Raw genomic sequence first — 21,364 nt, 5'->3', positions numbered from 1 at the left:
TAATTTGAGCATTATAGCATTAAAAATTCTTTCCATTTAAATGGGTAATTTGCAAGATTTACCTTGTGTGTGTGGTTTTATTGTCCCAAGGAAAGGGTGAGAATTCCCTATCAGCTTTTCCAGGCACCACCAAGAAGGCTATTAATTTTTTCTTCCAAAAGCACTGCTGTCTATACCAACATTTCAGTTTTCAAAGAACCAAATATACAATTATGAATCATTGATAGTGCTTGCTAGATAAGCAGTACATGTTGCTAGCATCTGTTAGAGCTATATATTTTTCTGTGTACCAGTCACCCTTCCAGGTATCCATGCAACAATACAGAACGAGGGGTTTTCCCCCTCTGCCACATCATATTTTATATACCATCAGGTTCACTGTAATGATCAAATCTTAGTTAGCTATTTCCAATGAACTCAATTCCCATAGGATCTTGTGCAGTAAGAAAGTACATACTATATTACCAAAACTAAAACAAAACTATTATCGTATCAATCAAATGACAGTTAAAGACTAACTTGAAGACTCAGTACACATAAACAATAATCAGATGATTGTTTTATCATTAACATTTATTGATGGGATGGATAAATACAGATTGAGAAACATACTTGACAGCAAGATATCAAACTGATAGCCAGACTATAAAATGTATACAACATCCTTTTTTAAATTTAAAAAAAAATTTTTAATGTTTTACAAAGAGCCCTTACTATAATGGTCACTTACATCTTACCATTCACATAATAGCAGTAGAGATCCCAGGGGTAGCATCCAGAAATGAGGTGCCCCCAAGGAGGACAGAGGCAAGAACAGAATAATATGCTGAGAAAGGGCTCTTAAGAGCAATACAAAGAAAACAGACAAAAATATCACCACAAAATTGTACCTGAGTGACATAGATTGGAAAAGTGTTTTATTTTTTTTTTCCTTCTTTGCTCTTTGGTCTGACAAGAAAACAGTTTTAGGTGTGTGGAGTAGGGTGGGGAGGTCAGTTTCAAATCCAGAAACCTAGGTTAACACTAAGTTAGTCGGCTGCATTCTTTTCTTTGGGTGCTTAACCCAGCCAGCACTTCCATCTTATAACCAATTCCAAAGTGATCAACCACTCATCAGTTAAGGCCTCAGCTTCAACTGAAGAGTTCCTGATAACCTGATGAAGACATACTTGCTCTGGCTTCAATTAGCATGTTCTCAAGTCTTTCTCTTCTTTTCATTCACCATGAATACACACTCATAAAGGGGAAGAGTAGACACCACTTTTTAGTAAACGTTCCTTTTTTGCCCTCCCTTTTCCAATGCCAAGTTCATGCTGAGAACTTTAGAAACATTAAAATGGAACGGTCTCCCACTTAGAAAATAATTCTCACTCCAGACCACTCTATCAGGCAGGATTATAGTACCATGCTTTTTATCCCACAGAGGGATAAAAAGATAAAACCTGACAGTGTGACACAACATGAACATTTTTTAAACCACCAGGAACACTCAGTTAAAAGCTGGGTGTTAACAAGCAGCAACACAAGAAATTTGGGGAGGCATCAAAGTCACTGAAAGTTTCGTGGGACTGCAGAGGGCTTATTTCTCACCATGTGAAGGGTTGCATAGACTGCTTAAATTCTCCCAAACCCAAGAGAATAATATTTGTATTCCAACTTCAAGATGTCCTAGAATCCCTTTTCCTGGCATTAGTATCAAAATAGATCATCAACAAAAGACTAATCCTTTTAAAATTTAATCAGTTCCCAAGTTCCCACAGTCCTGTGTTTCTGCAGGAAACACAGATATGTTTAAAATCCAACCATACTGGGATAAGACTCCTCTACTTGCCTTTGTCCAGAAACAAGGCATAAGGGGTATGGATTTTCAATATGGGGAATTAAGTAGCAGAGGCTTAAGTAAATCCAGCACTGATGTTACCATGATTTTATTTCTATATCCTAATCCATTGCTGTTTCCAACTGGAGATTTAAATTTTTTCTATCAATATTGGTGAAGCCAATAATACAGAACTATGTAAAAGGATACATTAAATCAAAACACTAAAAGCATTTTTTTTAAAAAAAGAGGAGGCTGAGGTTCTCAGATATGGAAACACATTGATACAAGTGAAAAGACTAGACTAATTCCTACGTATTTTCTAAACCCAGAAAGCATAACTGATACTTCAGAAGACCAAAGTAGCTTTAGATTAATGCTTCACTGGAGTTCAGCTAACAGCAACATAGGTATCTGATTAAAAGCCCTAAGGACGATTCACAGGTATTTGTTTTTGCCAACATGAGATTCAAGCAAAGTTTTAGGAATGAAATTTACAGAACTTGAGGCTCCAGGCCTGCTTACCACCACTTATCCTTGATAAGGTTAAAAGGAGGGGGAAAAAAGCCATGTTTACTAGACTAACTTTGCATGTATAAATCCTGTTTCTCACCCTTTGAAGTGGTGAGGGTAAGAGAAGACACAGCATTTATAGAAACCACACAATCTTCTGAAGCCTAAGCTTATGGAATTCGGACAACATGCATGCTAGCTGATAGGCACATTTGCTAACCCAAAGACAATGCAGTAAGCAGCTTCATGCAGAGCCTATAAGAAGTTTCATGACATATGCATAGATATAAAAGCGGACACTGTAGGTATCTTAAAACAGTATCAGGAGGCGCTAATATAAAAAAGTCTCTAAACTGACCTGTATCAGCAATGATCTACTAGTGCAAAGGCCAGACTATGCAGCGTAAACAGCTCTTAGGCTCTAGTGAGCACTTTTTTCAAGGTCACTCCTGACAAAGTTCTAAGGAACTACAGACTGCCATGGAGAACTGCTGAGGCCAGGTGGATATGTATCTCTGTGGTGAGAGAGTGAATGTGATTAGAAAATATGTGACATTTGATGAGAAAAACTGAAAGCTGTAAAAGACATTTTCATAAATCAGTGATCATCAATTCCACAAGATGCAAACTAAATAACCTTTTGGGAAGGTCAGAAAGGAAAGCTGACTCCGCCAAACAAAATCTAAACAAATAGCCTAAATTTAGTAAACACACCACGCATCTACCAATTACCAATTACCTAGCAAAACACAGAAAATATCAAGGAGAAAGAGGAAAATGTTTTCCATAAAAGTAAAGTGACATTCCAAGTCAAAAGTATTACTGGTGTATCAATCAGCACAGAGCTCACTTTACAGCAATGGCAGGCACTCCAGACAGTTCAAATATGCAGAAGTGCAGGACACTAATTCACCTTCAGTTAAGGCTTACTGAACAAATTCCCTCCTATATTAGGCCAGTGCATCATCAATTCCAACTGTCTCAATTTTCTCCCCAACCTGTTCCTGGCAAGCAGCAGCACATGTACAACTCCTTTCTCCCTATGACTTCCAATGAAAAACTTCAATTTATCCACAAAGAATATTTGGTGTGAAAAAAGCTGCATTAAAATCAAGAAGACAAATTCAAATTGCATCACCTTTTCCATGGCAAAAAACACCATGAAGACTGAAAAAATATCACATTAAATGATCTGTGGCTAGGTGGCATTTTCAGCTGGACAACTTGGCTTAGAATTCTTTCTAGCCCCTTGAAGATTTCTTTCCTCAACAAAAATGTTCACTCCTAAAATATGGGATAATTAAGCACCCATTAGAATAGGACTCCTGATCCATTTTTCTAAAGGACTCTTAGAAATCTACAGAAGAACTTCCACCTAGAAGCTAAAACCACCAAAGATGCACAATCTAAACATAACAGTATCTGAAGGCTAGGCTTGCTCACCCGCATGGCACCAGCACTGTTAAATTCATAAGCTCCAATCTCTGAAGTCATATAGGCTGCAAAAATAGAGGATACAGCTGCCTGCCTTCAGATATACAGATAAAAATAAAGTCTTACATTCATAATATAATTTAAAATACAATGTCCTAGAAATTCCCAATCACAGTTTTCATTGTTTCAGTATCCTTTAGCTCCATGGCTTCTCCCAGATCTATTCTCACATATGGTCTGGGCTTTCACAGGAAGGATAGCACATCCCCCTTCCCTTCAGAGACCCTGAGACTGCTCTTACTTGAACACTTTCCCAAAGCCCAATGTGAAAAAAAGCACACCCAATTCTGTAGGGCAGAAGCCAGCCTAGCTCTCCAGCCTTCTTCCTCAACCCCACCTTTGTTCTTTATCAAAAGGAAAAAGGGGGTAAAAAGGAAGTTTTTATAATGGAGTCCAGAGTCCGACCATTGGCTGCACCTGCCCAAACTAGAATTTAGAAGGCTACCCTCAATTACAACATAAAGAAAGAGAAATGTCAAATACAGGCTTCTTCCTTCCTTTATGTTTTAAAGGCCACACCGTGTTCTCTCTAGTAGACTGTTAGGAAGTAAAAATGGTGAAGTACAGGGAAGGAAAGATAAAACATAACTTTTAAACACACACACTAAAAACACACATACCCACACTTACATACACACTTAAAGGTCGAAACACTTCAAGTGGCCAGAGCCGATCTCAGAACTCACGGCCAAAATCCTATCCTCCCATCCCCACTACACACACACCCCCCACCCTCCAATCCCACCCCCCAGGACTCACTGCCGTGTATCTGATACACACAGCAAAATCCCTATCCCTTCCCCAATTATATAAAAAAAAACTAAACAGATAACTTACTTTCTTTAAATTATTTTTTTAAAGTCTCTTAAAAGATTTTGACGTTTAAATACTTCCTCTCTTCTGATATATTAAACACCAAAAGGATCCACAACTGTTTGATAAAACAAACCCTCCATACTTCAGTCCTGGCAAGAAGAGGGAAGATATCAACTCTAATCGACCTAATTAGGAGGTGGAGAGGCCAAGAACAGAGAAAGTATTATGAATCCTTCACAGCTTTAACACATTCTCACCTCTCAGTAAAAACTATAATAAAATAGTTAAATTTCTGAGGCAGGAGATATAATAACCAAGGCCCTCTACCACCTTCCCACCTATGTCTCAATATAAATTTATTCCTAGTCCAACAAAGGTGACATATTTCATAAGGGAAGTAATTTTCTTAGTCCAGAATCAGTAGTTTAAAAAAAAAAAAAAAAAGATGTGTTTTTAAAGTTTTTTTTCTCCTCGTCTTTTTCTTTTTTACTTGGGAAGGGGTGGAAGTGGTGGAGGAGGTTCTGATGGTAGAGGTGGTAGCCGGGGTTTGTCTGTATTGCCAGGTCTGGAGGACATTCCACCAGCCCGTGGATTCAGATATTCTCCATAAGAATGAACATATTCAAACGCAGGCGGCTGAGTGGGCTGAACACCTTGGGCATTGAGAAGGGAGTGAAGCATATTCACAGTATCTTGATAGTCTATGGTCTGGGTTGCATTGTGACCATTGGCCCCAGTGGAGCCTTTATCCAATTTCATGTGAGGAACTCGAGTTTTACAGCTGGGCTGTGAAAAAGTAAGGCCACTTGTGTCTGAGCTATGCCCAGGCAACTGGGCCATTGCAGGAAGAGGAAGGAAGGAGAAATTTATGGAAGAGGATTTAGTATTCTTGGCAATCTTAGCTGAATGATCAAACACTGCCCCTCCAGTCTCTTCAGGGAAGGGCCTTTTATGAGAAGAACTGGAAGAGGAGAAAGAGCTAGACAAGCTATAGGGTTTGTGTGCTAAGGTGCTTGTCTGGCTACTATGTTTTGGATCACCCGGACGTTTGTTCCCAGTACTAGCTGGAAGCTGTGAGTGAGAGTGTTTGTGTGAGTGGTGATTATGATGATGATGATGATTAGATGGGTAGGTCTTGTGCTTTTCTTTGTGCTCACGGCTCTTTGTGACACTGTCATCTACAGAATTGTGCTTGTCAGCTGCAGTGTGAACTTTGATGCGCATTTTTATCTCCTCTGGTTTTGAAGTGGCAGCTTTATCTCCACTTGTCACTGGGATTCTCATTTTGAGAGCTGTTTTGTCAGTCTTTTCCAGAAAAGGCCGCTCAGGGTTTTCTGAGCACTCTATGGGCATTTTCAGAAGGATGAAAGAATGGCTATCATGGTGAGACAGGAGATTCTGGGCAGCATAGGCATACTGTGACTTCACATTGGCCTCCATGTTCTCCAGTTGCCTCTTCTGGGCAGCCAACTCTTCTGCATGCTTTGCACGGTATTCTTTCAGTGATACTTTAGCTGATGGCACACTCTTACTATTCTGCTTCTGGGAAACAAATGCATTTGAACCATCCTGTTGCAAGGAATGATCAACTCCTATAAGTGCTAAATTCTCACTAGTCCGATGACCCTGAGCAGGTTCTACCTTAAAAGGAGGGTGGGAGGACAGCCAACGCTCACTTGGCAACATCTCCACATTGCTTAAGTTACTGGTTGACTCTTCAGTGGCTGGAAGGGAAGGCACTGCACTTGTGGTAGAAGAAGCTGACATACTCATTAAACCTGCAATAGTTGTATCTGAAGAGCTCTGGGAAATCATATTAAGGATTGTCTGCTCCGAAGTGTTTTCATCTGCTCCTCGGTCATCTGTTTTTGTTTTCTTGGCAGCCTGGCATGCCTAGAATGAAGCAAATAGCATCTTTTCACTTCAGGTAATTTATCAAATGGAAAAAAAACACTGAAATGAGTAGACTGTGTTTGCTGTGACATTGGGAGTTGGGGATAGCCCATAACCAGGAGGTTACTCTAACATGAGACTGATAATTATTACCATCAGGAGAGATACGATTTTTTAAACCTTCAATCAAGCATCACAAGCTCTCAAAGAGGTATCTGAACTCCCATGTTTGTTGCAGCACTTTTCACAATACCTAAGGTATGAAAGCAACCCAAGTGCCCATCAATAAATGAATGTATTAAAAAAATGTGGTCTATATATACAATGAAATACCATTTAGCCTTAAAAAAGGAGAAAGATTCTGTGAAGACAGTACAGTAGGCAGCACCAGGAATCTGTCCCACCTAGACAACAATTGCAAAGGCAGAATCTGTCTGACATAACTATTTTGGAACTTTGCAGTCTGTTGAAGGTTTGCAGCTGCCAGGGTAAGCCCTGGACAATAAACTGAAGTTAATTTCCCTCAATTTCAGCTCTCAGCCCCAGTCAGCTGTGCAGCTCTTCCTGGAGTCGCTTGCACACAGCTTGGGGGATGCTGGTTAGGCAAAAAGGGCTCTATTTTCCAAATATTGGAGATCTGTGGTCTGATTGCTGACTGCTGCTTTCAGTTACAGAGGTACAAAGAGAAAGGTAGCCATTGTTGTTGCACCTCCCTCCATTGTTGCAATCCCCTCCCCCTCTGGCTGAAGTGACTTCCCTGGATGTAAAGGGCCAGCCCCCTTCCTCCCCCACTTCATTTTTCACTTTTTCCTCCCTTTGGGAGCCAGATATTAGAGTAGAACATTAAAAAAAACACTGTCCCTACAGAAATGTCCAGGAAAAGGCTCAGATAAGAACTGAGAAGACATTAATTTTATACATCAAGCTGATCCTCAGCACAGAAATATCCTTCAAAATCAAGCCCCCACCCCAAATATACAAAAAAAAAAAAAAAATCCCAGCACACCCCAGGAAAGGGAGAGAATCTGATTTCCAGAGTTACCATGTTACTAGATTCAAATGTCCAGTCTTCAACAAAAAAATCACAAGACACATAAAGAAACACGAAAGTATAGCCCATTCAAAGGGGAAAAAAATCAATAGAAACTGTCCCTGAAAAAGACCCAATGGCAGATTTACTAGGCAAAGACATTAACTGCCTTAAAGATACTCAAGGAAATGAAGATGTCAAAAAGTCAAGAAAACAACATGTGAACAAAATGAAAGTATCAAAAAAGAGATTATAAACTTTTAAAGAAACCAGAAAGAAATCCTGGAGCTGAAAAGTACAGTATCTGAAATGAAAAATGCACTGGAGGGATTCAAAGGCAGATCTGAACAGGCAGAAGAATCAGCAAACTTGAAAATAGGACAAAGGAAATTATCAAGTCTGAGGAACAGAAAGAAAAAAGACTGAAGCAAGTGAACAGAGCCTAAGGGACCTATGGGACACCATCAAATAGCCCAATGTATGCATTGTGGGAATTCCAGAAAATGAAAAGAAAGAGAAAGAGGCAGAGAATATGTGAAGATACAGCAACTCAGAACTCTCCAAATCTGATGAAAAAACATGAACATAGATATCCAAGAAGCTCAGTGAATTCCAGGATAAACTCAAAGAGACTCACATCAAGACATATCATACTTAACCCTCCCAGACTTCAGACAGTACTACAAAGCTATCAGTAATCAGTGTGGTACTGGCACAAAATCAGACATCTGGATCAATGGAACAGAATAGAGAGCCCATAAATAAACACACATGCTTACAGTCAATTAATCTTTGACAAAGGAGGCAAGAATATACAGTCTCTTCAACAAGTGGTGTTGGGAAAGTTGGATAGCCACATGTAATTCAATGAAGTTAGAACACACCCTCACACCATACACAAAAATAAACTCAAAATGGCTTAAAGACTTAAACATAAGACATGACACCATGAAACTCCTAGAAGAGAACATAAGCAAAACATCCTCTGACATAAATGTACCAAGGTTTTCTTAGGTCAGTCTCCCAAGGCAATAGAAATAAAAGCAAAAATAAACAAATGGACCTAATCAAATACAAGCTTTTGCATAGCAAAGGAAACAGTAAACAAAAAGAAAAGATAACCTACGGACTAGGTGAAAATATTTGCAAATGATGTGACTGACAAGGGCTTAATTTCCAAAATATAAAACAGCTCATACAACTCAACAACAACAAAAAAAACAACCCAATCCAAACATGGGAAGAAGACCTAAGTACACATTTCTCCAAAGAAGACATATAGATGGCCAACAGGCACATGAAAAGATGCTCAACATCACTACTTATCAGAGAAATGCAAATAAAACTACAAAGAGGTACCACCTCATACCAGTCAGAATGGCCATCATTAAAAAGTCTACAAATAACAAATGCTAGAAAGGGTATGGAGAAAAGGGAACCCTACTACACTGTTGGTGGGAATGTAAGATGGTGCAGCCACTACGGAAAACAGTATGGAGGTTCCTCAAAAAGCTAAAAATAGAGTTGCCGTATCATCCAGCAATCCCACTCCTGGGCATACATCTGGACAAAACTATAGTTCAAAAAGATACATGCACCCTAATGTTCATAGCAGCGCTATTCACAATAGCCAAAGCGTGGAAACAACCTAAATGTCCATTGACAGATGAATGGATAAGAAGATATGGTACATATATACAATGGAATACTACTCAGCCATTAAAAAAGAACAAAATAATGTCATTTGCAGCAACATGGATGGACCTAGAGATTATCATGCTAAGTGAAGTTAAAGTCAAAGACAAATATCATATGATATCATTTATACGTGGAATCTAAAATATGACACAAATGAACTTATCTACGAAACAGAAACAGACTCACAGACATAAAGAACAGACTTAGGGTTGCCAAGGGGTGGGGGATGAGGGAGGGATGGAGTGGGAGTTTGGGGTTAGCAGATGCAAACTATTATATATAGAATTGATAAACAACAAGGTCCTACTGTATAGCACAGGGAACTATATTCAATATCCTCTGATAAACTATAATGTAAAAGAATATAAAAAAGAATGTATATATATGTATAAATGAACCACTTTGCTGTACAGCAGAAATTAACACAACATTGCAAATCAACTACACTTCTTTTTTTTTTTTCTTTTTTTTGCCACACCACACAGTTTGCAGGATCTGTTCCCCGACCAGGGATTGAACTCAGGCCATGGTAGTGAAAGCGCCAAATCCTAACCACTAGACCACCAGGTAACTCCCCAACTATACTTCAATTAAAAAAAAAAAAAAAACAGATGAATGGGTAAAGAAGATGTGGTATATATACAACAGAATACAACTCAGTCATAAAAAAGAAGGAAATGTTGCCATTTGCAACAACATAGATGAACTTGGAGGGTATTAGGCTAAAATACTGTATGTTACCACTTATATGTGGAATTTAAAAAATAAAATTAATGAATATAACAAAATAGATACAGACTCACAGATATAGACAACAAACTAGTGGTTACCAGCGGGGAGAGGGAAGGGGGAAGGGGCAAGATAAGGGTAGGGGATTAAGAGGTACAAACTACTATGTATAAAATAAATAAACTACAAGGATATATAGTACAACACAGGGAATATAGCCAATATTTTATAATAAGTATAAATGGAATATAACCTTTAAAAATTGTGAATCATTTTGTTATGCACCTGAAATTTATATAATATTGTACATCAACTATACCTCAATTCTTAAAATCATGGTATTAAAAAAAAAAAGACATATCATACTCAAACTTTCAAAAGCCAAAGACAGAATTCTGAAAGCAGCAAGAAGCAAACTGTTACATACAAGGTATCCTCAATAAGATCATGAGATTTCTCAACAGAAACCTTGGAGGCCACAAGACAGTGAGCTGATACATCCCAAGTACTAAAAGAAAAAAACTGTCGGCCAAGAATCCTATAGCCAGTAAGAATGTCCTTCAAAAAAGTGAAGGAGAAATTAATTATCTCCAGATAAACAAAAGCTGAGGGGGGCTTCCCTGGTGGCGCAGTGATTGAGAGTCCGCCTGCCGATGCAGGGGACACGGGTTCGTGCCCCGGTCCGGGAAGATCCCACATGCCGCAGACCGGCTGGGCCCGTGAGCCATGGCTGCTGAGCCTGCACGTCCGGAGCCTATGCTCCGCAACGGGAGAGGCCACAACAGTGAGAGGCCAGTGTACCGCAAAAAAAAAAAAAAAAAAAAAAAAAACAAATGCTGAGGGGATTCGTGACCACTAGAACAGCCATACGAGAAAAGCTCAAGGGAGTCCTCCAAGACAGTAACTTCAAGCCATATGGAGAAATAAAGACCTCAATAAAAGTAAATACATGGGCAATTATAAAAGCTGGTATTGTAACAATGGTTTGTAATTGCACATTTTACTTTCTACATGATTTAGGAGACTAACACATTCTCAGGGAAAAAAAATTAGTGTAAAACCTAGTATTACTATAACTTTGTCTTATAACTCCAAACCTTATTTTTTATATAGTATAAGAGCCTAATGCATCTAAAAGAATTATTAGTTTTCAGGGAGCACACACTGTATAAATATTTAATTTTGTAACATCAACAACCAAAAGGGGTGCAGCTGTAAAGGAGACAAATTTTGTATGTTAATACAGAAAATGAATGAAAAAGGAATTTAAAATTTTTCACTATGAAAAATCAACTAAGCACAAAAGACACTATAATGCAGGAAATGAGGGACAAAAAAGCCATAAGACATACATTAGGCATACCTTGGAGATACTGTGGGTTCAGTTCCAGACCATCTCAATAAAGTAAATATCACAATAAAGTGAGTCACACAAATGTTTTGGTTTCCCAGTGCATATAAAAATTGTGTTTACACTGCAGTCTATTAAATGTGCAATAGCATTATGTCTAAAGAAAATGGACATACCTTAATTTAAAATACCTTACTGCTAAAAAATGCTAACCATCATTTGAGTCTTCAGTGAGTTGTAGTAGTAATACTAAAGATTACTGATCACATATCACCATAACAGATATAATGATAATGAAAAAGTTCAACATACTGCCATAATTACCAACGTGTAACAGAGACACGAAGTAAGCAAATACTGTTTGGGAAAATGGCGTCAACAGACTTGCTTGACGCAGGGCTGCCACAGACTTCAATATAAAAAATGCAATATCTGCAAAGTGCAATAAAACAAGGTATGCCTGTATAAAAAACAAATAGCATTAAGTGACAGAAGTAAATCTCTCCTTATCTGTAATTACTTTAATTGTAAATGGATTAAACTCTTAAGGAAAAGACAGAGATTTGTAGAATGGATAAAAACATATGATCCAACTATATGCTATCTACAAGAGGCTGAGATCCAAAGACCCAAATAGGCTGAAAGTGAAAGGATGGAAAAAGGTATACAATGCAAACAGTAACCAAAAGACAGCATGCATGGCTATACTAATAGCAGACAAAATAGACTTGAAATCAAAAAAGATTTCAAGAGACAAAAAAGAGCATTATATATTTTAAAAGGCTAGCTACAGAAATTAGACATAGCAATTATAAACATTTACACACCTAATGACAGGCCATCAAAATATATGAGGCCAAAACCTAACAGAATTAAAGAGAAATAGACAGCTTTACAGTAATAGTTGGAGACTTCAATACCCCACTCACAATAATATATCAAGCAGAAGATAAGGAAGTAGGACTTAATAAATAAACTAACTAGATCTAACAGACATACACAGAACACTCTCCCCCAAAACAGCAGCACATACATTCTTCAAGTGCATATGGGACATTATCCAGGACAGACCATATGTTAGGCTGCAAAGTTAGTCAATAGATTTTAAAAGATACATATCACACCATGTATTTTTTCTGACCACAACAAGATAAAGTTAGAAATCAGTATCAGAAAGAAAATCAGGGAGAAAAAAAAATCACAAAATTGTAGAAATTAAACCAATGGATCAAAGAAATCAAAAGGGAAATGAGAAAATACTTAAGAGACCAAGAAAAACAAAACACAACATATCAAACTTAAGGTAGGCAGCAAAAGTGGTGCTAAGGGAGAAATTTATAGCTATAAACACTACATTAAAAAAAACCAGGGACTTCCCTGGCGGTCCAATGGTTAAGATTCCACACTCCCAATGCAGGGGCTATGAGTTCAGTCCCTGGTTGAGGAACTAAGATCCAGTATGCCACACAGAGTGGCAAAAAAAAAAAAAAAAAAAAATTTAAAAAGTAAAAAGTACTTAAAACAAACAAACAAACAAAAAAAGAAACTGGGAATTCCCTTGCAGTCCAGTGGTTAGGACACCGTGCACTCACTGCCTGGGGGGCCTGGGTTCAATCCCTGGTCGGGGAACTAAAAATCCCACAGGCTGTGCAGTGTGGCCAAAAAAAAAAACAACAACACCCAAGAAACATCTCAAAATAACAAACTAACTTTATAACTTAAGGAACTAGAAAAAGAACTAAACACAAAGCTACCAGAAGGAAAGATAAAATAAAGATTAGAGCAGAGATAAAATAAGCTAGAGAAAAACCAAAACAAAAATTGGTTCCTTGAGAACATCAACAAAATTGACAAATCTTTAGCTAGACAGACTAAGAAAAAAAGAGGGAAGACTCAAACTACTAAAATCAGAAATAAAAGTGGAGACATTGCTACCATTCTAACAGAACAAACTGTATATCAACAAATTGAATAACCCAGACAAAAGGGACAAATTCCTAGAAACACAAAACCTATCAAGACTAAATCATGAAGAAACAGAAAATCTAAATAGACTTACAGCTAGTAATAAAATTGAATCAGGACTTCCCTGGTGGCCCAGTAGTTAAGAATCTGCCTGCCAATGCAGGGGACACGGGTTCGAGCCCTGGTCCGGGAAGATCCCACATGCTGCGGAGCAACTAAGCCCATGTGCCACAACTACTGAGCCTGCACTCTAGAACCCGCGAGCCACAACTACTGAGCCCACGTGCACCTAGAGCCCATGCTCTGCAACAAGAGAAGCCACTGCAATGAGAAGCCTGCCCACCACAACAAAGAGTAGCCCCCGCTCCCTGCAACTAGAGAAAGCCTGCGTGTAGCAATGAAGACCCAACAGAGCCAAAAATAAATAAATAAAATTGAATCAGTAATCAAAAATCTCCAAAGGAAAAAGTGCCTTACTGGTTAATCCTACCAATCATTTAACGAAGTAATGCCACTCCTTTTCAAGCTTTCCAAAAATCTGAAGAGGAGGGAACACTTCTCAACTCATTCTATGAGACAAGCATTACCCTGATACCAAAGCTAGACAAAAACACTACAAGAAAGGAAAACTACAGGCCAATATCCCTTATAACCACGGATGCAAAAATCCTCAACAAAATACTAGCAAGATGAATTTGGCGGCATTTTAAAAAAATTACATATCATGCATGACCAAGTGGAATTTATTCCTGGAATATAAGGAGGGCTCAACATATGGAAATCAATTGATGTAATATGTCACACAAACAGAATGAAGGAAACAAATCACATGATCATCTCAACTTGTGCAGAGAAAGCATTTGACAAAATTCAACACACTTTCATGATAAAAACACTCAACTAGGAACATAAAGAGGAAACTACCTCAACATAATAAAAGTCACATATAAAAAACCCACAGTGAACATCATATTCAATGGTGAAAGACTGAAAGTTTTCCTTAAGATCAGGAATAAGGAAAAGATGTTCACTTTCACCACTTCCATTCAACACTGTACTGGAAGTTCTAGCCACAGCAATCAGGCAAGAAAAAAAACCAGCATCAAATTGGAAAAGAAGAAGTAAAATTATCTCTGTTTGCAGATGACATGAGCTTATATGTAGATAACTCTAAAGACTCAACCAAAAATAATTTATTTTTTCTGATTTTATTAGAATTAATAAATGAATTGGGCAAAGTAACAGGATACAAAGTCAACAAATAAAATTCAGTTACATTTCTCTACATGAATAAACAATCTAAAAAGGAAATTATGAAAACAATTCCATTTACAACAGCACCAAAAAGAATAAAATACTTGGGAATTAACCAAGGAAGTAAAAGACTTGTACAATGAAAACTGCAAAACACTGCTGAAAAAAATTAAGTAAAACATAACTAGAAACTCACCTATGTTCTGGATCTAAACATTAATTCAAACATTAATACTGTTAAAATGTGGGGGGACTTCCCTGGTGGTCCAGTGGTTAAGACTCCACACTCCCAATGCAAGGGGCCCAGGTTCGATCCCTGGTCAGGAAACTAGATCCCGCATGCATGCCACAACTAAGAGTCTGCACGCTGCAACTAAGCGTCCATATGCTGCAACTAAGAAGCCTACATGCTGCAACAAAGATCCCGAGTGCTGCAACTAAGACCCGGCGCAGCCAAATTAAATTAAAAAAAAAAAAATCCTAGAATTCATATGGGATCTCAAAGGACCCTGAATAGTCAAAACAATCTTGAAAATGAAGAACAAAACAGAAAGACTCACACTTCCTGATTCCAAAACTTACTACAAAGCCACAGTAATCAAAACAGTGGGATACTGACATATAGACATATAGATGAATGGAACAGAAAAGAAAGCCCAGAAATAAACCTTCACATACATGGTCAAATGATTTTTGACAAGGGTGCCAAGACCATTCAATGGGGAAGGGACAGTCTTCTCAACAAATGGTGCTAATTCCACTATTCATATATAAGACTTTGAAAAATATCTGAAATACAACTTTAGACTGCAATCTATATAAAAACAAAATTCTAAAATCCATTTAAAAGCAGGTAATGTCAAAGACAAAATTATAATACCAGTTCTAATCTCCTAACTCTGAATCTTTCCTATACCAGAAGCCAACATTCTATGACTCAGAAAAGCCAAATTTTTCCCCTTAACACTCCCCATACAAAAAAATAACTAATGTTGCTGACCAAATGACTAAATCACAAGAGTCGCAAAACACCAAATAAATCTCACTGTCGCCTACAGCAATGGATTTCTGGGCCAGAAGCCAAGCTATGAAGTTGAAATTATGACTATTGCATAACTACAAAAAGGGAAATTCCAAACCGAGGGTACATATCCATATCTGGTATTTTCACTGGTGTGGTCAAAAAAAGAAAATGGTTTGTTCCACAAACTGACAGCAATAATTCTTACCCTCCAATTCCGAATTCGTTTGAGCCTGTTGGGGGTTTTCTCCAGAATCTGTAGAAATTCATGTGTCAGTTCTACAAATGAAATTAGAACATTTAAGAAAAACTCAGAGAGGCAGAAGTAATGAAATAAGAATAACCTCAACTAACTATATTCATCTGAAATCAAGTCACCTTTGGCCAGATATGTGACAGATCAAGAGCAAGTGCTATTCAAGGTCCCTTACTCTAAAACTTACCATCTAAAAGTTCCAAGGTCACAGTGGCGTCAACATACTCCCACCAGTGCTTCCCATCAGTTGAGACTGGGATCTCCCAGTTGGACCACTTGCAAGCCAGATGAATGCAGACACAGGCCACCACAGGAGGTGTGTACTGAAGGCTAAATGTGGTCAAATGCAGGCTGACATCGGAGGGAAGGAAACAAGAGAGTGTCATGAGCTCTCAATTCTGAACCCAAAGTTAAAACTCTCCATTACTTTAAAAAAAAAAAGTTTAAAAAAAAAAAAAAACCCACTGGAGAGCAAGAAGGGCAAGAAATATCCAGTGCTCTGATCCAGCACCCAACATGATTTTTTCCATTAACCCACCGGCTCAGGTAACAACTTTTCTAATTTTTTTTACTACACATCATTTAATCCACACACTGATGAAGGACTGGAAAAAATAAAAACAAAAATAAAAGACTGAGTATTCAGTTTTTTAAAATAAGGATTAATTATCCTGAGAATAAGCTCAGAACTTAAGGAAAATGATAAGATTTTTGATATGTATAATCCCTAAGTCAAATACCTAAGGAAATATTCTAAAAATTATCTTGTCTCATGCCAATCATAGGTCTGGTCTCTTTAAAATAATGAATAGACAATCATTCTCTCAAGTGTGAATATACTTGACAGTTTACTTTTAAAATTTCTCCCACCAGGCTATAAAAATGAACTTCTTAGCCCTGACAGTCATTAGGAGTGTCTTTGGTTTCCATGAACAACCAGTAGACTGGAGATGAGAATAAGCAAGTCATTTGGTAATACAAGTTATGTATTAATTTTTTTCTTTAAAAAAGGAAGGAGAAAGAAAAAGTATCACAACTCTTTACACATATACATGCCCATTTATCTGGGCATGGGTGAAGAAAAAGAGAGTCTTTTAAAATATAGTAACAGCAGAATCCTCCAAATTAGATTTTAGTCACTGTCAATGAACCCCAAGTTTAAACAAACTTTCAGAATTATGCTCTTGGATATTTTAAAGCAAAGTAACAAATGCAGAATTAAGTAGGCTATCAAATGATCAGCAATAAATAAATATATCACTTTAACAAATTAAAAAAGCAGCATGGAAATTTTAAGGTACACAGGAAAACTGTGCAGAAAAATCAACCTTTACCATAGAATTGTCTATAACACACTGTATCAGAGATCCTTGCCTAGATCTTTGGCTTCTAGTTTACTAAGTGCAAGACCTCATCTTTCCATATACCCATCAAAAAGTGACAATTCTAACTCAAGTAAAGTACTATCCCAAAAACAGAAGAGAAAAATATTAAAATATAAACCTGTTGGTTGCCATGAAGTAAGAAGTCTGTGCTAAGTCCTTGCTTGCTAAAAAAAAGAAAGGGGGTGGGGGGGAGGTTATTAGTTTCATTCATTCTAAACAATTATTTAGTAAGCAATTTAATATTTGCAAGGCAGAGAATATAGTGGTAAATGAGGCAGGCATGGGGTCCCTGACCACCTGATGTTTACATTCTACTGTCAAAGAAAACAGTTTGAGTGATTTTTAATTATAATATTTATAATTATGCTGCTTCCCGACTTAGGGACCTAAACTTTATTCTGCACACCAGGTATAAGGGGTACATGTTTAAAATGCAATTCCTGGGCATCCTCCCTAGAGTTTGACTCAACACATTTGGAGAAGAATGTAACAAACATTTTTACTTGTTAGTAACTCAGAGATTCTGATACAAGGGTTCACTGAGAAATTCTAAGCTAGGGGATGAACTAATTTGGAGGCAAAATCAGAATCCAGAAGACCTTGCTATAACTGGAAAAAATTAGCAAATAACATAAATTACTCATATATATTACAATTTAAAAAATTCCTCCTTTGGGCTTCCCTGGTGGTGCAGTGGTTAAGAATTGCCTACTGATGCAGAGGACACGGGTTCGAGGCCTGGTCTGGGAAGATCCCACATGCCGCGGAGCAACTAAGCCCACGCACCACAACTACTGAGCCTGCGGTCCAGAGCCTGTGAGCCACAACTCCTGAAGCCTGGGCACCTAGAGCCTGTGCTCTGCAACAAGAGAAGCTACCGCAATGAGAAGCCCATGCATTGCAACGAAGAGTAGCCCCCGCTCACCGCAACTAGAGAAAGCCCGCACACAGCAACAAAGACCCAACGCAGACAAAAAAATAAAATAAATTAAAAATAAATAAATAAACAAATTAAAATTCCTCCTTCAAAAAAAAAATGCTCTGGGTAACAAAGCAAATTTTAACCTTACTTAGATTAAATATTAGCATTTATCCATCTCTGTTTGTGTAAACCTTTTAATGCTTTCAAAATATAAGCACTCAGGGAAAACTCTGAGTTTTCAGATGAAACACACAAATAAGGCCAATTATCAGTTAAGTCTACAAAATGAAAAATGGCATTTAAATGCACAGTGGTGTCTAGATATCCTTGATACTACTATTTAAATAAATAAAAACTAGGTTTCGTGCAATTACAGCTACTGAAGTTAAATCAGAATAAAAACCAAGTCCTGGACTTCCCTGGTGGCGCAGTGGTTGAGAGTCCGCCTGCCGATGCAGGGGACACGGGTTTGTTCCCCGGTCCGGGAAGATCCCACATGCCGCGGACCGGCTGGGCCCGTGAGCCACGGCCGCTGAGCCTGTGCGTCCAGAGCCTGTGCTCCGCAACGGGAGAGGCCACAACAGTGAGAGGCCCGCGTACCGCAAAAAAAACAAAAAAAAAAACCAAGTCCTGCCAGGGAATTAACAAAGATGAAAATAAGTTCAAATAAATTCTAGATGACCCTCTGGGTGGCCTTTAAGAGTGCCTAGGACAATCAACCCTAGAATCAAATTAACACCCAAGACATCCTTAAAATTGCTGTTAGATACTTACGATTTGGTGACTTTTCAAAATCTGCCCCCAGCTTTGACAAACATCCATAAGAAACTAACTCTCTTTATCTGGAGATCACCTAAAAACATTATAAGAACCCAAAAGAAAAACTCCAACCACTCATTTTGATTTAAGCCAGGTAGGTTTTTTAATTTAAATTTTGGCCAAAGCAGCTGTGTTCTGTATTTGTCCAGAGCAAATCTTAGCCTCTAAATGGTAAAACAATTTAAGACAGCATCTCAAGTTGGGATTCCTTACCTCGAACAAGTTGAGTGCACTTTACCACATGTGTATGTGGGTGATCAATTGTTAGTTCAAAGCCTAAAAAAAAAAAAAGTAACTGGTTAAAAAGCTAAAGATACTCAAAATATTTTATATTTCTTTTATCTGAGTCATCATTGAAGGCCTCCCTCATTTTCTGGTCTCAAAACTGCCTGTTCAGAGGCTAAGAGAGTCAGACAAAGTATGTAGCACACTCTTCTTTAAGATTATCTTCAAAGGTGCTTATATTTTGAGCTAGAAGGCACCACTCAGATAATAAAGCTAATGCAGTCTCAAGATCCCTGAGCTACCAAAAACATCTAAACACAAAACATTTTCTTAGGGACAACAGAATATAATACATGGTTGGAAGAAGCAGTTACTCATGTAATGATTACCTTCAAAAGCTTAACCTTGAGAAAACATTTTGAAACCTATTCCTCTCTTACCTCAGTTTTGTCCCTTTTCATCATCTCAATTACTGTAAGTACTGATCATTTTATCTAACTCTAAATGATCTTTACCAAAATTACTTAAGGAAGATCGGTATGTCTACAAAATTTTTCAATGAAGTTTCTCTTTTTGAGTATATAAATTAAAATTTTCAATGAAATTTCTCTTTCTGAGTATGTAAATAAAATTTTCCAGTACAAGTAAAGAAATTCTAGGGAATTCCCTGGCGGTCCAGTGGTTAGGACTTGGCACTTTCACTACAGAGGGCCTGGGTTCAATCCCTGGTCGGGGAACTAAAATCCCACAAGTTGCGTGCCACAGCCAAAAAATTTAAAAAATAAAAATAAAGTCTGGGACTGATTTAAAACAAAAAAGAAAAAAAAATTCTATTGAGAAATTTACTTGATGCAAATTATTCTAAAAGTATAATTGATTCTTGCAAATTAGATCTTACTGGTTTCCACATTAAAATATTAATAAAAATTTACTCCACCAGAAAAATATCATTGTCCCCTAAAATATGGTTACCTTGAAGAAAACTAATTTAAAGTAAAAATTAGCAGAAACTAACTTCAGAGACAAACTTTGAAGAATTCACTGTATGCTTGTACATGCAAAACTACAGCCCTACCAGTAACTTTCCAGCATAACTCATGAAATACTCCCCTACCTAAAGAGAAAAATGATAGCCCAAAAGAACTAGAAAATCTTTATTTTCCATATTTGCTAAGCTTTTAAAGGCAGTCTCTTTGATGAAAATAATAGATAATAGCAGAACATCATCAGTTCTTTAGCCCATCAACTGCTATAGCTTGAATTCCTCCACCTCCACTGTCTGAACACTGATTATCAGTTTTAAAAACAAATGCTGTTATCTAACTATAATGACAAGCAGACTATAAAAATCCATGGAAGGAAAAAAGTTGTTTAGATAGTTTCTGCCATTATTTATCAGAAAGTTAAAAACTGCCAAATCGTAACAAGCAAATCATGAATCCTAGAATATAAAAGAAACAAACAAAAAACCCCCGCTAACTGCTATTTCAAAGGTCAGCCATACCTGCATTTTCTCTGTGGTATAGGCCAGGGTTAAATGACCTCTAAAATGTGCAAAAACCTTCCCAAGAAATTCTCTTCCTATTTGCTATTTTGCAAATTTTAAGATCATTATATTATGTACTTATTTCTTTAACGTTTTAAAGGAAAATAAACTTACCTAAAGTCTGCAGAATTATGCTTTCTAATATCACCAGATCTTGAACTTGTTGCAGGTAAGCCTGCAGGTGAGAAGACAAATTATTCCCCGACAAGATACAATATATAATATATAAAGTGTAGGTAAATTCTAACAACCTCCAAGGGAAATCAAAGCCTCAAAAGGCAAGGGTGGGGTTATGAGGGAGAGTAGGAACTGAAATTAACTCTTATCCCTAACAGATTCTCCTTTAAAAAAAAAAAAAGTGGTATAGTGAGAGATGTCACTTTATTTATAAACGGCTACAGAAAAAGCACCAGAGATCTAGTTCATTTTCAGACTGACATTTTAGGTTCTAAAGTTCATATGATATAGACAGAAGAAAATTTAAAATATATTGTTTTTCAACATCATCAAAATACACGGCAGAGCCTTCTCACGGTACTGTAGGCAATCTCAAACATTTGACTCCTGTTAAACCTTCCTTTTGGAGTAATGCTAGATTTTTAAAATTCATAAATGGGTTCAAAGGAAA

General features: G+C 37.5%; 1 protein-coding gene across 1 annotated transcript in view; it reads right to left on the bottom strand.

The window, feature by feature from the left end:
- Positions 1–4,625: 4,625 nt before the first annotated feature.
- CCNT1 (cyclin T1) overlaps positions 4,626–21,364 on the bottom strand; it is a 29,701-nt gene continuing 12,962 nt past the window's right edge. The window contains exons 4-9 of the mRNA XM_060113572.1: positions 20,851–20,911; positions 19,179–19,241; positions 17,343–17,388; positions 16,027–16,190; positions 15,792–15,862; positions 4,626–6,535 (exon numbers count right to left, since the gene is read on the bottom strand). Of these exons, the coding sequence (XP_059969555.1) occupies positions 5,129–6,535; positions 15,792–15,862; positions 16,027–16,190; positions 17,343–17,388; positions 19,179–19,241; positions 20,851–20,911 (1,812 nt within the window). The 3' untranslated portion in view covers positions 4,626–5,128. The remainder of the gene's footprint in view (positions 6,536–15,791; positions 15,863–16,026; positions 16,191–17,342; positions 17,389–19,178; positions 19,242–20,850; positions 20,912–21,364) is intronic.

The sequence above is a fragment of the Mesoplodon densirostris genome, chromosome 11, assembly GCF_025265405.1.
Source record: "Mesoplodon densirostris isolate mMesDen1 chromosome 11, mMesDen1 primary haplotype, whole genome shotgun sequence".
NCBI lineage: Eukaryota > Metazoa > Chordata > Mammalia > Artiodactyla > Ziphiidae > Mesoplodon > Mesoplodon densirostris.
This window is presented reverse-complemented; position numbering and strand designations above follow the sequence as displayed.